The sequence below is a fragment of the Lepidochelys kempii genome, chromosome 1 (assembly GCF_965140265.1).
Source record: "Lepidochelys kempii isolate rLepKem1 chromosome 1, rLepKem1.hap2, whole genome shotgun sequence".
Classification (NCBI taxonomy): Eukaryota; Metazoa; Chordata; order Testudines; family Cheloniidae; genus Lepidochelys; species Lepidochelys kempii.
Window position 1 is genome coordinate 34,487,655 of NC_133256.1, and position 25,388 is coordinate 34,513,042.

Consider the following 25,388-nt stretch of genomic DNA (forward strand, 5'->3'; position numbering starts at 1 on the left):
GACTCTAATACAGTTTTTCACCCCATAAAGAAACATTTGCGGGGCTAAAAGCATTCTGAACTGTCTTGTCGATGTCTCGTGTTTTTTCTTTGGTTGGACACAATTTTGTCCAGTACCACAATAGTACAGGGCATTTACCATGAAGTTGAAAGGATTTTCACTTAGGAGGAGGCAAGTTGGTAGTTTGGATTGGGGAAGGATCTGCACTGGACAGAACTCATGTGTGCAATCGCATGAGCTTTGTAGCATACTGCTCTCACCTGTGTGACTTAGCCTGATCTTCTGAGTGACGTTTGTTTCCATTCGTAGTTGCCCCAATAAAAGGCCATCCTTTCATGCTGAATTTCCTTGTAGCACTAGGCGTGCACAATGGGGGCAAGCAGGGACACAGGCCCCCCTAATCAGTGGGGGCACATTACTCCTCCTAGACCAGGGCAGGAAAGCGAGCTCCTCCAGCCTGGGCTGGGGTGGAAGATGACAGTTCTTCTGTCCCTAGGGCCGTAGGGGGAGATCCAGCTCTTCTGGCTGACAGGGCAGAGTGAGCTCCCCCGGCCCTGGAGCCATGGTGGAAAGAACCAGCTCTTCCAGCCTCTGGGACTATTAATATAGGAACAAAACCCTTTTTAGTAAATAGCAGAGACTTAGAAGTCATGAGAATGTGTCTTCTCAACTCCAGAACCTATACCCTCATTCTGCAAATGGGATGGAGTGATACTAGACAAAAATGTGTAAGGTACATAACTCACCATGTAGACACTCAGAGGCTGATTCTGACACCCTTGCTCATGTTGTACAGTAGCTTACTCCAATATTAGCCCTACCGAAGTTAATGGGACCATTTATAGAGCAATATGCTACTCAACATTAGTAAATGTGGCAGAATCTGGGCCTAAGATACTATAGTGATGAGTGCTACAGAAATAGCAATAAATAAATCTATCACCTAGAAATGTATTTTTAACTGAACATTTTAATTTCCTTTGGCATTTAAAAACCACTTCTAACTACAGCCATTGTGCTAAAAAGTGGGTTCACCTGTGACCCCAGCAGCATGGAATTCCAATGAAAGAGACTGAAATACCAGTCTCTATTCAGCTTTAATACGGGCTTAAGATCACAGTAATTTCATTGTTCAATTTCGTTTGCACAACAGCCTTGTTCTTCCAAAATTAAGTGATGATTAAAGAAGGAAACGCTATGCTGTTCTGCTATGTGACACCTTGTAGCCCAAGTGTTTGGAGATTTCTGAAGCTGGCTATGATCTTTTTAAGCCTGCAAGGGCAGGAGATGGGAAAAAGCTGGTTAGTTAATTATTATTGTGGGATTGTTCATACAAGTTCATGACAGGCTGTGTCAATACCAAAACAGGATTTGCTCCAGGCTCATTTTTATCGTACAATATTCCAACAAGGAATGAAAGCTTTATGAAATAAACAAACGGTGTGTCCATTTTTGAGTTATTTGAAATTAAACAAAATGGAAGCTTCATCAGCTTCATATTTTCTTTTGTCTTCATTTAACCCGGAAATTGACCAAATTACATTTGTCAAGGTGTTAGTCTAGATAACAGTCATGAAAGCTAAAGAAGCCTAGATTGCAAAAGTAATCAGAGAGCCTCATTAAAACTACCAGTACAAACCAGAATCTCTCAGAAACTACCACCATTTATGTATACACGTCTATAGTAACTTTTATTCAAGGATCCCAAGGTGCTCTGCAAACATTAATCTTCAGAACATTCCTCTGAAGTATGTAAGTATAATCGTTGTTCCCCATTCATAGAAGCATTAAGAAAATATCCTGCTTGGTTGTAGTAGACTTTGCCTGTCCTCTACTCTTGCTCTTCGCCAGGTACTTGTACACCAGCACAACAGAAGGTGGGTTGTAGCCTGTTATATCTTAACAATGCTGCCAATTATGTTTCTCTCTTTTCCTTTCATTATACTTCCTGGTTGTTCAGGTGTCAATACCTGGGAAATTACCAGGCAGCCTTGCAGCCTGCTATTGTTGAAGCTCGTGGAAAAATTTCCATTGACTTCAATGAGAGCAGGATGTGGCCCTAAGAGATGTGTCCCACTAAGATAATAATGTTCAAATAAATGGCAGGTGGACTAAAGAAAGGTAGCAGACTGCCAAAAATACATTCAGCAGCTTGTAACAATAACTCTCCAGTAAACCATGACATTTGAGAAGCAAATAGAGAGACTAAAAAACATTTTAATAATCATCTATTTGGTGGGGAAACTGCCAACTTCCAGTTTGCATTAAGTGCTAGGTGGACCCTGCAAGAGTCACAGATTGGCCTGCATACCTGTTACATAGGTTTGCACTATGGATCTGTTAAGACATTCACCCTCAAAAGTAGTATGAACTTCTTCTTTCCTTTCCTCCTGAGTCCCGTTTTAAACCAAGAACAATGTGTGAGATCAGCATACAGTATCATACTGGGTGATAGGGTAGGAGTCAATAAGCCAGCACCTAAAATGGGAGGAGGTAGAAGGACCATCTAGTAGATGGATCCTGAGTTAGATATCTAAATCAGCCACAATCTTCCTGTCTTGTCATGTAAGCTACTCTGTGTCTCAGGTCCCTTCATAAAAATTGGAATGATATTTCTCTACCACATAGGTGTGTCATGAGGATAAATGCTTGTGAGATGCTCAGAAAGTAGGTAACAGAGACCACATGAGTACCTAGGTAGACACAATGAGTTCAAAAGATTGTGGGATGGAATGATGACATGCTACAGGACAACCATTATTCATTTGAACAGGTTCATATGGTGTCTGACAGGAATGAGGCTCAAAACCCCTTACCGTTTCCTCGGCTGATGAATCTTTATGGTCCTTACTCGAGTTTTATTCATGTCCTGCTCAGCCATATTCCATCCCACTGACGTCACTGAGCAGGGACAGAGTCAAACCTGAATAAGGCCCTCCATCTTTGGGTGTTATTTAGCCAGGTCTTTTAACAAGTTACCAAAAGTTGAACAATCGAATATGACCTTCTATCAGGTCAGGCTCATTCTTGGCAACTTCTCTCAGGACTCTGTCAGTTTTCCATCCTCAGGGAATACTGAATACAGTTTATGCACCATCCTCTGAAAATGTATACACCACCTTAGAGTACAGAGCAATTGGCAGAGAGTCTAATATGGCCTGAGAGAATGGAGTTCTATCTTTGAGTCTTAGCTGATATAAGTTCACCTTCTATTGTTCAGCTTCCATTATTTCTCTTAGAAGGATTGAAGTGGGTAAACCACCACCAGGACCAAAGTAAGAGAGAGGTTTTCTTTCAACACATAGTGAGTACAGTGTATTTGAAGGAAAATCCTGCTGCTTTGTATATTCTTTCATCAGCACTAGGGACAAGCAAGGCCTGCAGATGAGAATAGACAGGCAGGCCATCTATCTACATAATAGGCATTCCAAGACACATTAGGCTCATTTACTAGGATATTGCTTATATGTTTCAAGCTAGTGAGGCCAAATTTTCAAAAGTTAGGCACCTAAATCCAGTGGACGACCTTTAACTCCCTTGATACGGATTTTGCTACCCAATTTACACTCATAGGCGTGAAAATTTCAGTCTGGATTTTTTATAGCTCTTTCTGCCAAGCCATTTGTGTAACTCAAGCAAATGCCATTATTTAAACTGTTGGACCTTCAGGCTCTGATTCTGCAAAGGAGTTTTTGCAGGCTGGCCTGTGTGCCCAGGTGGCATCCTTCTGACCCATCCACTTACAAAGGGTAGCTTGCAGGACTGAGGTGTAATTTTGAATATAATTAAGATGGGTCTCGCTCCAGAAGTACTTGGAAATTGCTTTAAGTGAATGACAGATATTTTAAAATCTCATAATTTTTTTAATAATGCAAAGCAATGGAAGTTAGTAGAGCTGGTTAGGAAATACTTTTTTTTTTTTTGGCTGAATATTTTGAATTTCTCTTTTCAGAGTAGCAGCTGTGTTAGTCTGTATCCGCAAAAAGAACAGGAGTCCTTGTGGCACCTTAGAGACTAACAAATTTATTAGAGCAAAACCCAAACACCAGAAATTATTTGATTCTTAGTTGCTGAAAAACAAAAATGTTCAGCCAAAAACTATGGGTTTTGGCACAAAAAAAGTGATATGTAGGTTTTCCAAAAATTAAAAAGGAAAAGTGGGTACCTCTGCAAAAATATTAATTTAGATGAAAACTCAATTTGCTATGGAGGGAAAAAGTGTTTTGATGGGAAATTTTTAACCAGACCTATAATTTAGTTTAGAAAAATCATATTTATGCTGTGACACAAACCAATAAAAGTCAGTAAATTCTTAATTGAGACCAACGCTCAGTTTCTTTCTGTTGCCAATGGGGCAATTTGTTCTGTACTTTCAAGATTTAACTTTGAATATCTTGAATGTTTTTATCAGTTTGAGTTACAAATTTAATTTTATTTCATATTAATTTGTGGGTGGTTGTGCAGAATAACCTTTAATATTCATATATGTGTAGTACTTAGCACTTGAGGGATTTCATCAACTTGATTTTAAAAAACACCCGTTTCACAAAAACTCTGAAGTACTAATGATTTTTTTAAAAGATAATTTTTTTCAAGTTTGCATGAACACATGATCAGTAACCCTAAACATAATGGGCTTCAGTGCCTTGAACTCAAGCTGTGAAAGCCTTGAATTACAACCAGAAGTGAAGAGAAAGCTATGGCAGTCTATGGAGCACTGGTATGAGATGTTTCTGGCATCGAGCACCACTAAATAAACAGGCTGCTGCTTTCTGCACCTCCTCTAGCTCTTGAGGCATCTGCAATCATAGATCCATATAGAGCACACTGCGTTCATCCAGTCTGTAGGCCACAAGGACATGAATTACAATGTCAAAAAAAATGGGTGCCAATGTGTTAAGCGCGATGAAAAAATGGCATCTCCACACAGCCACCTGGAACTCCAGGAGCATTTGGGGAATCATTAGTAGCTCCCTGACAGAGAGTAATTAAACTCCCTCAATCTTGGGGCCAGACATCGTCCACAACCAACTTTGAAAATATTCTTCCCAGCCATCCAGCTTCAACTCTTGTGTCTGGATTGAGTGTCAGCTCACTCTCGTCTAGGTCCCAATCTTATCCAGTTATTAGGAAAGTAAAGGGAACCCATCTGGGTTCAATCAAAAAGAGATCTAAAGCTCTGTGTCATCCACATAATAATGGCACCACATCCCAAATTCCCCTAGTGGCTTCATATACATTTTGAATGGCTGACTGCAGAAATCCTCCTGGAACTCCACATAAGAGAGCCTAGGAATCAACACAACCCTCTGGAATCTCTGAATTATAAAAATAGGACTGTTTCACTGTGGTCCCATGTAACCTTGCCAGGATCTCCAGACAAGCCAAGAAAATCTCATGCTCAAAGATTGTTGACAGAGTTAAAAGAATCAGCATGGACTGTTAGACTTTGTCCATCACTAGGAAGAGACCATCAGCCAATGGGAGACCACTTTGGTCTTTATTCCACACCAAGACTGAAAGCCTGTCTGGAAGGGATCAAGGAAATCTGAGAGTCAGTTTAGATTGGAGGAGAGAGTGCAGGATGTTTTAGGAAGTCTTGGACTTGCCACTGACTTGCTCTGTGGCTTTGGGGAAACCACCTCATCTTCCTGAGTTATCATCTGTAAACTGAGGTAATTACATTTGCTCCTCAACCTCAAAGGGATTTTGTGGTGATTAATTACTTAATGTGTGCAGGGTTTTGAACATGAAAAGTCTATCTGATGGCTACATCTGGTGCCAAAATTAACCCCACTACAACCTTCTCCTCAATACCCTTGCTTAAAAAGAGCATGGGCATATAGCTAGAATTTAAAGCTCAGGCAATCATTTCTTGAACACAGGCATAACCACCTAATGAGAGAAGCTGGCACCCTGCCTTCCTTAAAAAGCCATTAGCAGCAATCTCAATCAACAGTGGCCCCAATACCTCCCTGCTTGATTTTACTGACCACAAGAGGCATGTGTTCAATGTATCACCAATTACAAGATCCCTACATCCACGATAGAGTTCCATTAATAGCTTCCATGGCTTGCTTTCTGCGATACCTGGCTGCTTGTGTTCAGAGGGTGGCAATAATTAAAATGTTCTGCTCAGTTGTCTGCACTTAGCTTTGCTGACATGGTTATTGTAGCATTTGCTGTTCTGTACATAGCTCCACGGATAATGACAACACTATGTGGGTGGCTGCTGGGGGGATTGGATTGCCCTTGTCTAATAATTTCGCCTGGTGTTTGATATTCAGCTGGCTTCAGGTCATGTTAATTATCAGAGCATTGGCGAGCAGACTGTGGACTGATATTCTCACTCTTGTTGCTGGAAAAATTTGCACTCATTTCAGTCTATCAGATCTTCATCATTAACTCCTGAAAGAAAGCCCTAGGAATTCTTTCAACTAATTCATGGTTTTGTTGCTGACCAAATTAGGCTTTATATGACATAGCTGTATTTGTTTCATTTTTATAGTATTGATCTGTCATTAGACAACACAAAACTCAGCACTTCACTCAGGCTTCAAGTTATCCTATATTATTATTTTCATTGTGGTAGCATCTGGAGGTTCCAACCAGGGGACAGGGCCCATTGTGTTAGTCACTGTACCTGCATATACTAAAACGGCCTCAAAGAACTTGCACCGCAATTAAATTAAGAAACTATCTCTTGGTGTTGATGATCTTACCAGTTATTGCCTCCTCTCTAATCCTCCTTTTTAAGGAGCACTACTGAGAGAGTGCGATAAAGCAACTGGCAATACCCGGAGATCTCAAATTTCCTTGACCCTTTTCAATCTAGTTTTAAGCCTGGATATGGTGCATCAACCACATAGGTTTATTAGTTGATGGTCTTCTGACAGTGGCATTATATACACAGAGATTATAATAGATATATAAGAGATATAAGAGATATAATAGATATAATAGAGATCTCTGTGTATATAATGTCTTCTGCAGTTTCCACAGTATGCATCCGATGAAGTGAGCTGTAGCTCACGAAAGCTCATGCTCAAATAAATCGGTTAGTCTCTAAGGTGCCACAAGTACTCCTTTTCTTTTTGCGAATACAGACTAACACGGCTGTTACTCTGAAATGAATTCACAGGACTCCGAGGAATGGTATCAGGCAATTGGTCTTTTGTCCCATGGATGCCAAGTGTGGAGTTCTTTTATCATTGCACCTGATCAATAAAGAGAGAATTAAACTGCTTGGGTTGCAGTGCCATTAGAAAGTGGATGACACTCAGTTTACATTTGTTTAATCTGGTTCAGTCATTCACCTTTCCCAGTGTCTGGGTGAGATTGGAGCTTGGATAAGAGCTAGTTGGCTGATATTCAGTTCAGAAAAGACAAAGGTAATCCTGATCAGAAACAGCCAGAGAAGGCTTAACTAAGGAGTATGCTGTGTGTCTAAAGTTTACAGTCGAGGAGTTCTACTATATCACTGGCTGTTTCTGGGTGTACAGGTAGCAGTAGTGTCAATAGTTCACTTTTTCAGCTTCACTCAGCAAGCAAGCTTCAGCTTTTCCTCTCATTGTGGACCTTGCCGTGATTATCCATGTCACTGTCACCTCCTGACTGGATTAGTGCAGTGCGCTCTACATGTGTCTACCCTTGAAGACCGCTCAGAAACTGTAGGTAAGGCAGAGTGCCTCTGTTCCCATTTACTTAGCAGTGTTTTGCATATGAAGCATATTACACATGTATACCACAGGTGACACAGCTTCCCATTTCATTTCTGGGAGGAATTCCTGGTGTTGGATTTGATCTATAGAGTTTTTATGATTTGGCTTAGCGACCGCCTCTGGCAGTTAAGATCAGCTTGGACTCTCAAGCTGACAGGCCCTAGGTTTGTATGACAAGGGCAGGATCAATGGTGGGTCTTCAGTTCTGGAGATCACTTCCTCCTTAGCCTGAAAAAGACCAAGTATGTTGATGGTCACATCAAAATGCTAATTATCATAGCAACTCTTATTACAGATATGTTTTTCCACCTGAAAGGAAGCCTGTGTTATGAAAATAATGAAGAAAAAAATGAGAGAGAGACTCATAGGTCACATAACTAACACCCAACCAGTGACCAGTTGACAAAGAGATGAGAAAAGTGCTAGGGTATGCTTTGCAAATTAATATACAACACATTGAATATACTGAAAAATGCACTAAATTTAGTATTTAGGGAAATATTAACCACCCAGTATGGTACATAAATAACAAGAAAGAATCTGGAAGCAGAGATATTAATTGTTGCCAGGCATTACATCTCATGAAATAAGGCAAGCCATTTTTTCATAGATATTGGCTCTAATTATTTTTAATGAATTCAGTTCAGCTATTGTTTTTTCCCTTTTGTGTGACTGAGTTTTACTGGCCCAAATGTTCAAAGTAAATACATTTCAAAGTTTCGAGAATGTGTATCTGTGGAAATGCAAATCTAAATTTGGACACTCAAGCTTTCATTCCAGAAGTCGTTTTGCCCTCATCCAGCTGGAACAGAAACAATACCGGGTGGTTTAACTGACCAACCACAATTAAGCAACACAATTGAAATTTTCAGTATTCTGAGCCAATCTATAGATTGGCAAAATCCAGAAGATGTTTGTCACATAATTTTAAATGGCATATACATTTCAGAAGACTGCAAAAGCATTCCACAAGTAGGAAAACAGGTTAGTTTAATCAGATAAATTATTATTTACCTCTACCAGCCATGGCCCTACTGGCACACAATATTATCTTGATCTGCTGCATTTTTCTCCTCTGTAGTTCTCCTGTATGGTTCTGCAATGACAAGCCTCTTGGTGTTTGTCAGAGAAAGGTTCTGATTAATTAATTTGTACTCTGTATTTCATTGTAAACATCCTGAAACCCAGGAGATTGTAATGTAGCTGATAGAGTGGGCAGGAATTGGCCTTCTTCCACTTCCTTCTCTTTGATCAAAATGAAGCATAAGAAAGAGAGGAAAGGAGAGGGTTGATGGTAGAAGCCTGTCTTTACGTGACAGAGAATGGAAAACAGAACCCTAGTAATAGTTCCACATCTTGTAAGAATCAAGAACATGTCAAAGTAATATTGCCAACACTGCCATGAGCAGGTGTTTGGCTTTTTCTTGGGTGACACTGATTTGCAGATGACAGAAACAAGCATTACTTCCGATGATTACCTAGGAAGGTAGTGGAATCTCCTTCCTTAGATATTTTTAAGGTCAGGCTTGACAAAGCCCTGGCTGGGATGATTTAATTGGGGATCGGTCCTGCTTTGAGCAGGGGGTTGGACTAGATGACCTCCTGAGGTCCCTTCCAGCCCTGATATTCTGTGATTCTATGATGAGCTAACCCTCAGAAAAACATCATCAGAACTGCACACCCAGCTGCACTGTTATCAAATTCTTCTTTTCCAGAATTTCCAGAATTTCCAGCTGCCATTGCAACTGAAGCAGCAGTAACAGCAACTCCTTTAATATCCTACACCAGTACAAGTGTAGTGCCAGCTGGTGTCTAGGTCTTCCTAAGCATCACAGTACTTGCTAAAAATATTCTTGAACCAGATCATTAGCTCACAATTTTCTCAGTGAGACAACTGGCTTTTTCTTGGACATGGAGCTGTGTTGCTTACCAACACTACCAGTATCTGTCTCACAACTGCCCTAAATTTTGGCATAACAGGAGAGGTTAGTGAAAGAGCACCTCAATGCTCCATGCAGGAGCTAGATTCTTAGCTGGGGTAAACTAGCATAGCTCCATTGGCTTCAATGGTGGCACAAATCGAAATGCCCTTTTTCATGAAGGAAATATAATTTGCTAGCAGCAGCTGTATTGCACAACTGAAAAGAACAACAGGGGCCAAAGCACATGTCCCTCTGAAGCCAAGTGGGGTTGTAGTAACTTTGGCCTGTATACCGGTAAAAGATCGATGGGATTTTTGCATAGCTATGGACTCTCAGTGCTTAGATTCTATAGTGAAGGTACTGTAATAATAATTTTGAAAGCTAGATGACATGACACTTTAACTGAGCAGCATTTATGTTCCATTGATTATTGTTTTATGGTACAATGCACACAACACACGTGATGGTGATGTATTGCAGAGCCATCTGACATTGTGCATTTACCACGCATGTTTGACTGTATCACTTCTGCCCATTAATGCATGACCCTGGGGCTTATATTAACTTTCCAAACCTCTGAACAGATGCAAAAAACCCACCACAAAACAGAAAAAAACATCCTGCCGGAAAAAACATCCTCATCCCCCAAATGTCACATAAATTAAAAGAGAAAAAAAGCAACAGGATCACCAAGATGTGCACATGGCTGCCTGAGTTACTGCACAGCTGAACTTATTATCACCCCCAGTCTCCTTCTGCTGCTTCTCCCCTTCTCGTCTATGACCCTTACTTCCTGTGTCATGTGACATTAAGATCATATGTGTTCCAGGCAGGAACCATGGATCTGATTCTCCCGCGCTCTTCATCTTACATAGCCATTTACCTCTGAACAAAGTTAGTGTAAAACACGACCACACTGATATTCAAGCAATTGTTATAAATTGCTGGGCCTGACTGTGCTCACACATGATTTATACCAGTAAAAAGGACCCACAATCCATTTTAATAGAGCTCCCCTCAATTTACACCTGTGTAAGGGTGAAATCCACCCATGGAAACCAGGGTAATCAGTCTTTATGTAAATGCAGTGGAAAGGAGGTGAACAGCTGAAATCCACTTCTCTAAGCCAGGAGACTGTAGTGCAGTCCACCCATCCCACACATACCCTACAGCTATTAATCCAGTGTGAAGACTGGAAGAGTAGCTTCAGTCCCTCTGCACCAGTTGAACAAGATGTCAGGGCTACAGGATCCATGTCTACATATACCTTGTGTCCCCTCCCCTGGCCTGCTCCCTGCTTGGCCTTCCACACAGGCCTGTGTTGGACTAACACCTTGACCCTTTATGTTGTACACAGGGGATGCTGAGGCAACTATTTGAAGTGCCTCTGTGCAGCCCCTATGCAGGGTTTAAACATGGCAGGGAGCTTTGCACTGGCCACATCAGAGTGAGAGAAGAATCAGGCTAGATATTAAACACCTTGAATGAGGAGTGTCCATTTTAAAACATTACATTTTAAGTGAGTTCATAAAAATTATTTTAATAATTGATTTTGAAAACGTTTCACTGAATTAAAGTGTGTGAAACCTCAGAATCCTCACACTAGCAAGATGGAATTTTCAAAGCGGTCAGCAGGGGTCTAACTCTACACTGCAAGAAGTCAATGGTAAAACTCCCACAGATGGGCTACAGTTATACCATTGCTGAGCACTTTGGGACTTCCACTCCCAGTCTTTGCTGGAACATGTATTTCCAGTTTCAGGCTTTGGACTGCTGCTGCTTATCTGCACAATTCTGCCCCTTGGAATCAATAGAAAAATTCCCACTTTGAAAAATTCTGTTGCTATGTAGGGAGCAGGCTGTTAGTGCAGGCAAAAGCAGCCCTTGACTCAGGGAAACTGGTTTTCTGTTTCTACATTAAACTTTGCACTGGGTGAATACAAAGAATAACCCCACATGATTGTCTGAGAGCCCCATGTTTATAACTAAGCTTTGTGGAAAGCACAGAAGGATGCTGAGGGGCTGATTCTACTCCGTTGCTTGCCGAGATCAGCTGTTATATCTGTCTATATTAAAGTATTTGTTTAATACCAGGAAGTGATTACAGTGGTGTGGTTGGAGACCCTCCTCCTCCACCCCCTTCCCACCCCCCCAAAATAGCTTGGAGTTTGGATAAATATTTTGAACAATAGGAAGCAGAACCTCAGCTGTTTACATTGTCTTATAGCCACTGGATCTGCCCCAATGACTTCATTTATTTCATTTGTGTTAAACACACACAGTTTTGTCAGGTTTATTATTATTATTAAACCATTTCTTCCTTCTGGCACCCATGTGGAATTCCCATTGAGCACCAAGGAAATGCCCCATGTTTATTTATAAGGTCCAGTTCAATTAAGCGAGCTGAGTGCCTGGGAGGGTCCATGGGAATTGTAGATGATTAGTACCTCTGAAAATCAGCCCTCTTGTGTACGTTGTTAACTATGGAGTAAGATCTCTAATTTTAGGCACCCAAGTCTGAAAATTTTGAGGTGTGATTCAGATTTCCAATCTGTAAAATGAGGGTAATAATCCTTACTCAGGTTATGAGGATGTTGTGACTCTTCGTTCTTAATGTTTGTAACGTGTTTTAGGATCTTCGCATGGAAGAAGTGATAGAAGCCCAAAGTATTATATTGAAAAATGTCAAATATAAATTACATTGGTTTGTAATTACAGTATAGAAAACAGTCAGCATCACACTACTAGTATCCCCCAAACTCTCTCTCTTTCTATTATATTTAAATGGGTAAACAATATCTTTAATTGTAAATATGGTGCTTACTGCTGATTACATATAGAACATACCCTAGAAAACTTTCACATTTGTAAGGTTTAAGAATCTCGGACCAGATTGTCAAAGTTATTTAGGCACTTAAAGATGCAGATAGGCACCCAGTAGGATTTTCGAAAGCGTGTAAGTGCCCATTTCCCATTATTTGTTGGAACTAGCAGTCTCTGCATCTTTAGACACCTAAATATCTTTAACAATCTGGTTTAAGGGCCCCAATTCAACAAAGTACTTAAGCACTTATTTAAATCCCATTAATTTATATCCCTTCATTGAGATTTAAGAGTAGTTACATGCTTAAGACCTTTGCTGAGTAGGGGTGGGATTACTCGTGTGCTCATAATTAAGTGGCCAGTGGCACCTTAAAGACTAAAAGATTTATTTGGGCATAAGCTTTCATGGGTATCTGAAGAAGTGGGTTTTTTACCCACGAAAGCTTATGCCCAAATAAATCTGTCAGTCTTTAAGGTGCCACTGGACTCCTCATTGTTTTTGTGGATACAGACTAACACGGCTACCCCTCTGGTAATTAAGTGTGTGTTAAAGTGCTTTGCTGAAATGGTACCATAAGGCCTGATTCTGCTCTCATTTACCCCAATGTAAATCAGGAGTAACTCCACTGAAGTCAGTGAAGTTACACCAGAATCAAAGATAAGTGAGAACAGAATCAGACCTTCATTTCCTTTTGATGAAGAAACATTACCCCATAAATAACAACCAAATTGCTCAATCATAATCTTAGTAGGGAGTCAAGTCCAATTTAAGCTAATAATTATTTATTTAATATAAACTTGGGTCAAATTTTCAATAGGGTCTCAAAGCCAGACTGTAAATGTACTTGAATTTTCAATTACACGTACAATCTGTTCATGTCTGTTACTTATGTTTTTAAATTATAGTATTTGCACATAATTTGCTTATGCAAATATCATTTCGGTGTGTAAATATTTTGTATGTATAAATACCAGTACATGAAGAATTGCTCCTGCAAGTGATTGCACATGCAAAATTAGAGACTGCATTTTAGAAAGTTTGTCCTTAGACCTTTGAAGTGACCAGATTATGTTTTTCTTTTAAATGTGCATCCTGCCTTTAGATTTTTTTATTATTATTATTTCCACTCTGGATTTTTCAAGTCTTCTGAGAAAAAATATCAGATATACTTTGGATAGATCTTTCTTAGTAAAGGAATGCTTACTTCATTCCTAATTTATTAAACATATCCAACTACTTTCATACAATTTGCACTCCATTTGTTTTGATGAATTGTCAAACACATGCAGATTGTACTGGTATTAGACTCTAACATCAACACTTTCCAAAACATCATTAAAATAGGTAGTCAAAAAAACAGACACATTTTTACTTTTTGCAAGATAAGATGTGATTTAAATTATTCTGTATGATAAATAATTTCAAAGGCTGATGTGAATAGGCTATAAACAGGCGCCAACAGGTATTTTACAAAATATCTCTGTGGCAGATTCTCAACTGCATCCAAGCAGAGCTAGAATGTAGTGAGAGGAGAGGCTGTCCAGGAGTCAGTTGTGGCTTTCTGATCCTGAGCCACCTGGCCCTGGTGCGAGTTACAGTGGTAAGAGGACAGCTCTAACTTGTACCACTAGCATACAGTCCCTGAGCTCAGCTGCATCACATCCCTTCCCCACCCACACCATCCCCAGAACTTCCCTCCTACTATGCCATGAGTGGTGAGGAGCTGGGACAGGAAACAGCTATGCCTACAGATAGCTCCTCTTCCACAGGTGGAATCCTCCGCGGCTTTAAATCCACTTTTGTGCTGCTTGGGCCAGATCCCTAGCTGTTGTAATTTGTTATCACACCATTGACTTCACTGGAGAGCTGACAATTCCCACCAGGTGGGGATCTGCCCCCTCATGCAGTGCAAGGTGGACTTAGGAACCAAAGAATCCAGTCCTACTCTTTGACCCAGTTATGCCTGAACATAGACCTATTTATATAGTCTCTTCCTAAAACATGTTTCTTATCGTATTGATCATGAGCCTACTCTTAGTCTAGATTTATCTGGACTAAGAAGAAGGAAAGTACCTTTCATTTTACCTTTATCAGTAATGCAAACTGAAATATCAGATGTACTGTTGGTCATTCAAGTCCGGAGTGAATACACTGGTTCACTAATTCCCTAGATTTGTATGACTAATCTGAGCAGTTGAAAGTAGTGATGGGCTCCAGACACAAAATTCAGATTTATATCCAGATTTCAAACACCCCAACTTCTAGGGATGGTTTTGGATCTGGGGCTCTGGTTTGGCCCATTGTAAAGATAGGATCAGAATCCAGGTTTGGATTTCTGATGGTCCGCGGGTGTGTGGATCAGGGGTTTTGGTTCAGACCAATTTCTAGGTGAGTTGGCTGTAAATTCCAAGTAAGAGTTCTTTTGTTGCTTTCCCAAGTGGGCAACAGTGTGTATTGGAAGGCACTTTTCTGTGCTGTTTTCATAGATGTCTGATTCCCTCAACAGTGTTAGTCAATATGCTCAGTCTCTCACAATGCTAGAAGAGGAGTCACCTGGCTCCCCCATCTTCTGTCAGCCACCTTTCTCAATGTCTCCTGATGAGGACACAAACTCAGGAGGCCTCAGGGAAACCACTTCGATACACTAATATTTTTATCCTTCAAATGCTCTAAAATATACTAGTGTATTTAAATGGCTCTAAAATGGTGAGCTATAAAATAATGCTATAGTTTAGCAATACTCCCTTAAAGTGTTTTCAGCAAGTCAGTGTACTTCTGTGTCCACTATTTGGTCACTACTACAGGAGAACAATATCAGGGCAAAATTCCACCATCATTTGCACCTGTGAAATCCCAGGTAAGCCATGGGAGATGCTCAAGTTCAAATGAGGGCAGAATTTCACCCAGGATGCCTACTGCTACTTTATTGAGTGATGCCCAGTGTAAATTTCATCTTGTTAACTACTGCCATGATCCAAAGCCTGCTGAAGTCAATGAAAATCTTTCCACTGATTCTAGTGAGCTTTGGACCGGACTTATATAATGATTTTTTTTTAACTGGAAGACTTCTTATTCCTTTCCAGACTTGTATTTATTTTTTGTAAAGAACTGTGCAGTTCTTGCATACAACCTGCACTGTTCTCCGTCTGCATCGTTCTACTTTTTGTTAACTGTCAAAGACGTACCTCCAAATGGCACTATTAAATACAGTGAACTAATAGCCCAAACCATCTGGGAAGTTTATTGGAAATTATTACTGAAAAATTGATCTTTAAAAGATATGACAGTAAGTAGAAATTGAAGCTGTACTTGTTATTGTTACTGTGCTCTTCCTGCATGAGGAGACATGTAATGGTTTTAACAAATCTCTCCAGGATTTCCATGCTGTAACTCTGTACCCTGTGTGTACCGCTGCTTTAACAATACCCAAGATCCATACATTGAAAACGCTGTACATGCACTCAAAGAATAATGAACTGAGGGGTAGATTGGAAACAGTTGCAATATACGAGGAGGCAGATTTGGCTAAACTGATTTGACTATTGTGTCCAAGGATTCTGTTTTCCCTATTAATATTAATAAAATGCTTATGAAGATTTTAATAAGTATACAAAGTAATAGTAAGTATTACGGGCCAAATCGCAAAGTACTTATTCTGTTTTTGCTATTTAATCTTTATTCATGCAAAAGTCTCGTTGTCTTCATTGGAGTTTTCAATGGAAGTTTGGCCTGAGTGAGGACTTTAGGATTTGTCCCTATTTTGGATAGCAATTTTGCCACTCATACTCATGTTATGTAGAACTTCTCCTAAGTAAAGAACTACTTAGCATGAGTAAGAGTGATGAAATCTACTCTCCAGGCTCAAATATATTTTCAATTCAAAGTAATCATCATCAAACCTGTTGAGAAATTTCTGCTTCACAATGACATTTCTGTACCAGTCTGCTGTCTGAGCATAGAATTTCTCTGTATGTTTCACTGGGAAGAGGGCAGCAGTTTATTGACATATTTTGAGGTGTACCCTGATAACAAAGCAATGGAAAGAGCAGTGTGAAACTAACCTGTTTTTACATGGCCTACTAGATGTAACGAGGAATACAATATGTTAGAATTAGAAACAATAGAACTTAATTTCAGAACAATGATTGCATCTTAAATTCTCATTTACTTCTCCATCCTTTTTATTTCCATTTTTCTATTGTGCTGTGAAACTGTCTATGGATATGGCTAATAACCCTGCTAAATAACCCTCTCATGAATGGGTGGGTTTTTTGTATTTGGGGGAGGGGTGTTTGATTGTTTTTTAGGACTTGTATCATGCAGCTGCAGCTGCTCTAAAAGATTATGGAAAACTTTTCCTCACTAACCTTTAATACTTTTACAGATAAAAGTAGAATACCTGGTAAATGAAAATAATGTCCCGCGTCCAGATTGAAATTAAAAAAGAGGTTTAATTCTTCAGTGTCCTTTAAAAAAACAAACATGTCTAGTTTTTTATATACAGATTATAACAGTGACCTTGAATAGCCAGAAGAAAGGTCTAAGTTATATGAACATTAACCTGAAAAATCTTCCGAAACTTGTAGTACTAACGGCAAAATCCTATTATTAAGTTGTTAAATTTTTGCTCTGTTCTTAGGAAAAAATTTCTGAAGTCAGTGAGAGATATTTGCCTGAATAAGGACTCAGTCAAAATTGAATAACGACTTCAGGATTTAAGGCTTTTTATCAGTCATAACTGAAGTAAAAGGAAAGTCTCCACTTACTTGAATAGGCACTGATTGAGTTCTTAGCCCAGAGAGGACATATAATATGGTTTATGTTGAAGATCATAAATATACTTTTTAGAAATTACAAAATAGCAGCTAAACGATTATGTCTGTAGTGGTGCCAAGTATATCTCATTTAAATAATAGGCATGATTCAGCTGCATTTAGGCCTTGAGTCAGCAACACACTTAAACATGAGCCTGACACTGAGCACACAAGCAGCTCCATTGAAGTCACAGGCTTAAAGGTAGGCATTTGTTTAAGTGCATTGCCAAACTGGTGCCTGACCTGGGGCTGCTCCTGAGAGGCAGCTCATCTCCCGGTTACAATATCCCTACCACACCTATTTAATCAGGCCCAAGCTGTGCAGCCCTGGCATTCAGCAGCACGATCCTTGGCATTACTCTTTGAGGTGCTGAGCAATATGACTGAGGGTTGCAGACTCTGGCGCTATATTAGACCCTCTTCCTGCTGCTGTTGAAACGAGCGGGAATTTTCACCATTGACTTCCCAGGGCAGCAGGCTCAAGCCTTACATGTAAAACTTTTTCAAAACAGAGAATATGGTTCAGTATCAAGGAAACAAGGCTGCTGGGACCAGCTTCCATCTTGGCCTCAATTCTGCCGTCCTCACTGAGGTAAAACTCCCATTCAAGTTAATGGAAGCTTTGGCAATTCTGTGAACGTAGTGAGCAGTCTAAAAGCACAGGCTTTGTATCTAAAAGCACAGGCTTTGTATCTAAAAGCTTAATTAGAAACCCATTGTAAATATCTCTGGTTTAGAAGCAATTGCTTCCCAGAACAAAAGGGACAAATGAACAATTTCAATCCAATTTTGCTATTTCTCCTCTCTCTCTAGATCATGACCTATAATTAGAGTACTTATATAAAATTACATTTGTCAGACTGGCTGCTAAATTCCCTTCTAAGGCTTTATCCACAAAGAACAGTCTGTTATCACTCCCAGTACAGCTTATATTTCTCCCTTTTCAGTTTCAGGGGAAGGCAAGCAATTACATTATCTGCATTGACAATCTAATATAAATTTAACTACAATAAAAACAGAAACAGAGCATAGCTGTTTAGAAATAGTTTCCAAAATTTCAGTTAACCAACAAAGATCTGTCTGGTTTCCAACAGGGGCTCATATGAAAAGGTAGTTCCAAGCAATAAAAGACAAAGGAGATGTTCTAAAATAGGAATTTACCCAATAAATAGGAATGTATCTGTCCCTGTGTGAGGTGGAAAACTCCATGAGTTTGCACTCAATGTGTTTCTGATCTGTTGCTTCATCTCTGGAGCACAGGTGCCCCTTTCCTACTGAACAGAGGGTTCCACCATCAGACTCAGATGGGATGCCCCTGAGATCCATGGAATCGCAGTCACCTCTTTGGCGATCCTGTTCAGCTTCATTCCCTCCTGATATCTCCTATGACTCTTGGCAGCAGGAGTCCTATAGGAGCCCTGTTGCCAAAGAATCTCCCACTTGCTCTTTCTTCCAGACCTTCCTCGCAGGGTTCCACATTAGGGAGAGGGACAGCAGGTAAGTCAATGTCCCCACTGAAGTCCTTCAGAGTTAGTGATGGGAAGATGCCATGGACAGAGGAAGTCCTCTTCCAGTCCCTGCCCAGCCTCCACAGAGGGATTTCAATAGGGACAAGCAACGGGAGGGGGAAGTGGTGCTTCCTGAGCTTCGCCATTTGTACATGGGGACAATAACATTTACCTTCCTTCCATGAGTGAGGTCAGGATTTATTATTTAGGGATAGATTCCTGCTAATCTTTTCACAGGGGCATAGGGGAAGAGGAAGGTAGCATGAAGCATCCCCTATTCACCCCGCCCACACACACACACACCTTGTGCAGTCCATGTAAGGGCTGGCCAGAATTGCAGTCCCTGTGCTGAGGAGATCACGGACTACAGTTGCCCCTGTGGATGTGAATGGTGCCCCAACATTACCTGCCCTCACCACATCAGCCGGCAGACCCGCTGGATGTCTAGGGGGAAATATGCTGCACACCTTAAAGGGAGGTAGCTCTGTCTGTGCTCCCCACATCATGTAGGTAAAGTGTAAACATGTGAAGCATTGTATAAACTCTTATTAATAATATGCATGATTAAATATTGATTTAGCTGTCTAGCTTTAGGCTTTGTGACACATATCAATTCATTATTTAAAACATCATTATGATCATTAAGAAAGATATGAGGCAGTGCATCCTAAACAGCTGTTAAACCTCCAAAAAGGTGGTGAATGCAGGATAAATGCCTTGATAGATTTAATAATCAACCAGTTTTTAAATAATTGTAGTCCTTAGTTTAAAATATTTTATAGCTCTAACAATAACACTGCCTATCTAAAAAAAAATCTAGACCCATATTGACCTGTTTCTCTAAGTGTTCATATTCAAAACAGACTCAAGCTAACCAGAAATATAAATCCAGCATGACTTAGTATTATTTTACAAAGATGCTCAGATAACTGTTTGGTTGGTTCATAGAATGTGTAGAATTTTACTTGCTAAAAGCTGGGTCATTTAAAAAAAGTCTGTTGTATTCTGGAAACACTTTTTTTGCCTCTGAAAGTAAGCAAAATTATTTATACTGTCAGGAGGGTTGTCAAATGGAAATGAGAGGTTTATTTAGTGTGTGGATCAAGCTTATAAAAGAGCTTAAGTCCTCATTCCTTCTAACATCTTAACAGCTGTGCAGTTTCTTACAAAATATGTTTTATCGTTTCAAGAAATGCTGTTAACCTCGCAGTTTTAAAACTGAATGAACAAGGCCTCTTGGACAAATTGAAAAACAAATGGTGGTACGACAAAGGAGAATGTGGCAGCGGGGGAGGTGACTCCAAGGTTAGCCTCAATGTCACCAAAGCGGGTAAACAGTATGTAAAGTAATCGGTGCATCTGCTGGGGCTTTACCTGCAACCAAACAAACTTCAGTATTGCTAGTAACCGCGCTCAAGATCCAGATGTATGTGATTACTGTCAAAGCAAAAATATTTGCATTCATTGCAAGTTTCTCAAGTGGAACTTGTTTAAGCTATGAATTCTATCATCAATCCTCAGAAACCTTCCTGTGTCAAGAGTAGATGACCTGCGCCCTATGCAAAAAGATACAAGACCAGAGCCATCTCAAAGCTAGGTCTAGTGAACAAGCAACAGGAGACCCAGAAGCAAATATGAGCATCAGACTCCTCATTTTCTGGACTGCATTGCTCCTATGTGTTTTTTCCTAAATATTAGAGGAAAGTGGAGCAACTCAGCTCTGCCTCCTCATAGCAGCGGCTCAGGATGTACTGGCTCAGGAATTTTCTATTTATACAAATTTCCAGCTAAAGTATCCAATACACTGATGCGATTTCCAGTTAAAATAGCACACACTGGAATGTTGTGTTACATTACCTGGAAGCTGAAATTCATGTGCATTCCCTAGGAAAAAAGTTAACTGGTAATTGCAGCTCTCTCTTATCCTTCACCATGTCAACAGCTCTGAATTTTAGGCCGTTACTAATGCCCTGGATAAAGTTAACCTACTTTTCCTTCATTTCATCTAAACTGAGACTTTCAAATGGCTTGTCACATAACTTGTTTTGCCTTCTCACATCAGCATCCATTAGGCAAACTAATGTGTGCTGAAATGGCGTAGGGGAGAAATTAAGATAGTAAAAGTAGCCCTCAATGTGCCAATCAAACACTCTTCAATATATATTTGTGTGCATGGGCGTGTATGGAATATAGAGAGAATACTACATGGGTAACTGTGAAGATACAAGGCTATCTAAATTGAGGGGTTCTGGTGATGCTGAGGAAACCCAACATGTTTAATTAGCCTTCTTTACAGTTCCTTACATTGTATTTTTTCTCCTCCCCTTCTTCAACCCTCCTTTCCTGACACTCTGCCCTTGCCACAGAGACCACTTCTTGTGCCGCTTTGCACTCACCCAGATCTGGTGTCCTAGTCCTCTGTTGTTTGCCTTCCATCCTGCTGCTCTATCAAGTTTTTTTCCCCACGGGTCTGCTGGCCACCGGTTACAGTTTTAAAAGTGGTCTTTAGTTTCTTCTCCTAAGTGCATGTGGACGTGAAGTTCATTGGCACTTACTGCAATTGCAGATAACTTCTTGTAAGAAAGCCTATTTGATGTGCCATAAAATTCTCATCTTCCCTTTTTTTTTTTTTCCATAATACTCCATCCAAGTTACCACTGGCCTGAAGTTTCACTCACTGTGAAACTTCACTGTTGGGCTTTTTAAAAAATACTATATAATAGAATATATTACAGAAATGTCATGGAGGTGATACTACGCTTGTGAATGAACACTTTTTTTTCCTATAATGTATCTGAATCATCCCAGAAAATCTCAGGAAAAACTTCCTAACTGTAAGAACAGTAGGGCAATGGAACAGACTGTTTCAGGAGGTTGTGGAAGCCTCTTCACTGGAGGTTTTCAAAAGGAGGTTGGAGAGCCATCTGTCTGGGATGGTTTAAACACAACAAATCCTGTATCTTGGCGGGGGGTTAAACTAGATGATCTTTGTGATGCCTTCTAACCCTGTGTTTCTACGGTTCTATTATCTGTTTGAAATATAAAACACAAAACTATGCTTAATGTTTCAAATCAACATAATGAGATAACTGCCTTAGAACTCTATCTGCCTTAACATCTGTTATTAATAACCCTGGTAGATAGGGACCACATGCAATGAGGTAGAGGAGGGCAGCCAGCAGAGGGAAAAACAGGATGTCCGAGGATATCAGAGGGAAGATGGAGATGGCCTGGTGTAGAACGCTCAGCAGGGGAATAGGGAGTGAAGGGTGGGGTGGGAAGTGACTGCATGGGGAGGGAGAGGAAAAAACAGTAGTCGGGGAGGAGAAAGCTAGGAATGCAGCTTCATGAAGTAAGGTGCCGGAACTGCATGCACAATGAGAACTGGACACATTGCACAGGGGAGTGTAAAGAATGGGACACAGGGAAAGTTGAGACTGCTACGTCACAGTAGGAAGGACGGTGGATAAAGGGAGTATTATCAGGGATAGACAACACTGGGAGGCGTAATATATAAATGCTGCATAGCTGCAGCATCTGTTTTTATAAAAAATACAGATGCCTGAACTCTTGACTGGCTTAATATAAATGTTTTATTGACATTTATCTTCTACAAAATTCCTTGTTTTGAAGTAAAGCTACAGATCCACTAATAATCTTACAGGGTCTGATCCACTGATGTCAGTGGGAGTCTTTTCATTGATTTCATTGGGCCCTGGGTAAGGCTTTTATATTCTCTCTCTTTTTTTTTTTCTTTTTTTTCTGTCGGAGGATCAAGTTAGCAGAACATAGAGAACAGAACCACATGATGGTCTGCTGTACTGCTAACTGCTACAAACAGTAGTTCAAGTCCATGAGTCAGGCCCTTAATCAGAGTCCCTTTTTTGTTTTGTATAAAGTTAAAAAAAATGATTGGATTGAGTCCAATTCTAGATTACAGTATTCTACACTCTCCCTGATGAGATTAACAACCTCTCCCCCATCCTGAAAGCAATACAGCACTCTAGGCCTACACGGCCAAACTGATCTGTGCCCGCTGATATTCAGCCAACCAGCCAGCACACACAACCCTAAACCCAAAGCATTCCTTCATGGTCATGCCAAGGGACACACTGTAATCAATTTTAAATTGCTCAGCAACTCTCAGAAGGAGTTTAGCATCTTGTGAAACCAGGCCCTTGCAAACTCCTAGATCCATTCTGTGCTCTTAAACTAAAGATTAGTATATAGTTCTGATGTACCAGCCCTCACCATTTTTGTTTTAACCCCAGCTACATAAAGGAAAGGTCTCCAATAATTCAGAAATAGAGTTCATTAGTGTTCTGTGGTTACCAGTTCCCTTCAAGATCTCCATGTCACTAATTTATAGCTCATATTGACTTTCAATAAGATTTAGTGCTAACGTCACTTTTGAAAATAGCACTTAGGTGCTTTTAAAAATAATAACCCAAGTCTTAAACACATGCTGCCTCAGGTGTACATGATAACATTAAACTCCTTCAAATACACCGGACCATCGCTAGAACGCGAGATTTGGGATCCATGTGCGGTACCGCGTTAACGCGGGGACCCCATTAAAATGAATTCCAATTAAAGTAATTAAATTTGGGATCCATGGCTGCAACTGCGTTATATGCGAATTTGCGCTATATAGACGAGCGTTCTAGTGAGGGTCCAGTGTATAGTTTTTGCCATTTAATTTCCATTTCTTTTTACAAAAATAAGAGAAAACATTGAACAATAGCAATAAAACTGGCTCTCTACTTCTGTTTGCCACCCACATGCTAATACAATGCTCCTCTTCTTTCATTTAGTGGATGGACTGGCCTTATAACTAATTAAAGGCTTAGTCACAAGTGCTTCTATTGCATAGCAATTATCCCCCTCTTTTAAATTTTGCAGTGGTTTTAGAACCACTCCCTGCTGTAGCTCTTGGTGCTGCATGTGCCCATTAGTGCAGTGTTGTATGATATTAAATTAGGATCATTTTCACAATTAAATTATTCAAGTTTTATGCCATTATAATTTTTAGTTCCCAACATAAAAGTCAGGGCCTTACCCTTTTGAACATAGTTCCTCCCACCAGTAAATGGGTGAAGATGGAACAGGAAAGAAGGACAGGAAAGCCAGGTGGGGAAGTTGGTAAAATAAAAAATAAAGAATGTCTTTAACTGCATATTATTCTCCCTGGCCCCTATCCCCCAGTCTTTACTTAAAGACTGCCACTGACTTTAAATTGGACTGGAGATTTGGATCTTCTTCACTACAAAATCCTAAAATTCTTATGATATACAGTATATGCAGTGTGACTATTTAGATAGTATGGGACAAATTCTGCTGTGTTACTCCAGATTCACACTTCTGTAAATTAGAGCACAATTTGCTCCTAGTATTGCATGTGCAAAGCTGGGTGTAGAAAGATTTATACCACCTCCAACATTACATAATGGGTCAGATCTTCAGCTGATGTAGGTTGACTTCAATAGAGCTACACCAGCTTACACTAACAGAGGAGCTGGACCAACTTTTTTAACTTGAGTCCCTAACCATGTTTTTTAAAAAAAAATCATATTAATTATCATTTGGCAATATAATGTACAGTATACAGGACTGAACTTGGTGGAAACTTTAATTCCAGATAAGTTATCCATTTTTATGTTTCTGTACTACCCTTCTCTAATATGCCGTAAATCATATTGACCTAGATTCTGCCACCCTTAAAATCAATGGAGCTACTTACCAAATATGTTTCTACTCAATGTGGGAAAGGTTGGTAGCATCTGACTGTTTGACAGGTGTGATTAGAAAAATCTAGGGCTTGAAGGAGAGATTTTCAAAGAAACAAAGGGTCGCGACATATTCAGTTCCCACTGAAAGCCAATGGGATTTGGACACTTAACTCTCATTTGTGCCTAAAACGTTAAAAACAAAAAACAAAACATTATTCTATATGAATTTTTGTGAAGAACTAAAATACTAAAATACTAAAATAAAGTAACTGTAGTCTGGTTTTGATAGAAATTTTGCAAGCCTCTAAAGTTCCATTTAATTTTGAATGTGTTTTTTAAACTCAGACTTTCAGATCACTTTTAAATCTGATAATTTCTTCCTAACTTTAATATCTACCTATGATATCACACGTGGCTCATTTAAAGATGGACACAAATACAATTTTAAAAACATCAAACATTTTTAAATTCCACCCAAAGTGTCGACAGTATTTCGTCATGTGCCTTAATGGTGCTATTTACATAAAAACTAAAGGGAAAAATTCTGTCTCGTCCACACACACAAAACTTCCATTGAAGCATTGGATGGAAGTCTCTAAGGGCAAGCTTGCCTTAGCAGCTGTAGACTGTCAATAGGACAAGTGGCTGAATAGAAAGATTAGTGCTAGAGAACACTGAAACATGGCCTCTCACACAGAGCTCACTGACTGTACTGCTATGGAGAAAATGAAGTTCTTCCTCTATCCTGCCCATTGCAACCAGCTACCTAATACAGAAGGCTGGTTAACTTGCAAATGTAATTTTCCCGTTAGAAAGTAAAAATCATGAAATCAGTTGGTTTTTCTCAATGAAAAGAAAACCTGAAAATTC

At 39.8% G+C, this 25,388-nt stretch overlaps 1 protein-coding gene across 7 annotated transcripts in view; it reads left to right on the forward strand.

Moving 5' to 3' along the window:
* GRIA4 (glutamate ionotropic receptor AMPA type subunit 4) overlaps nt 1-25,388 on the forward strand; it is a 276,316-nt gene that overhangs the window by 235,966 nt on the left and 14,962 nt on the right. For 4 of the 7 annotated variants that reach the window (XM_073338501.1, XM_073338538.1, XM_073338520.1 and 1 more), the window contains exon 14: nt 19,980-20,094. The exons of the other annotated variants lie outside the window; for them this stretch is intronic. In XM_073338501.1, coding sequence (XP_073194602.1) covers nt 19,980-20,094 — 115 coding nt within the window. The remainder of the gene's footprint in view (nt 1-19,979; nt 20,095-25,388) is intronic. 7 annotated transcript variants of the gene reach the window in all.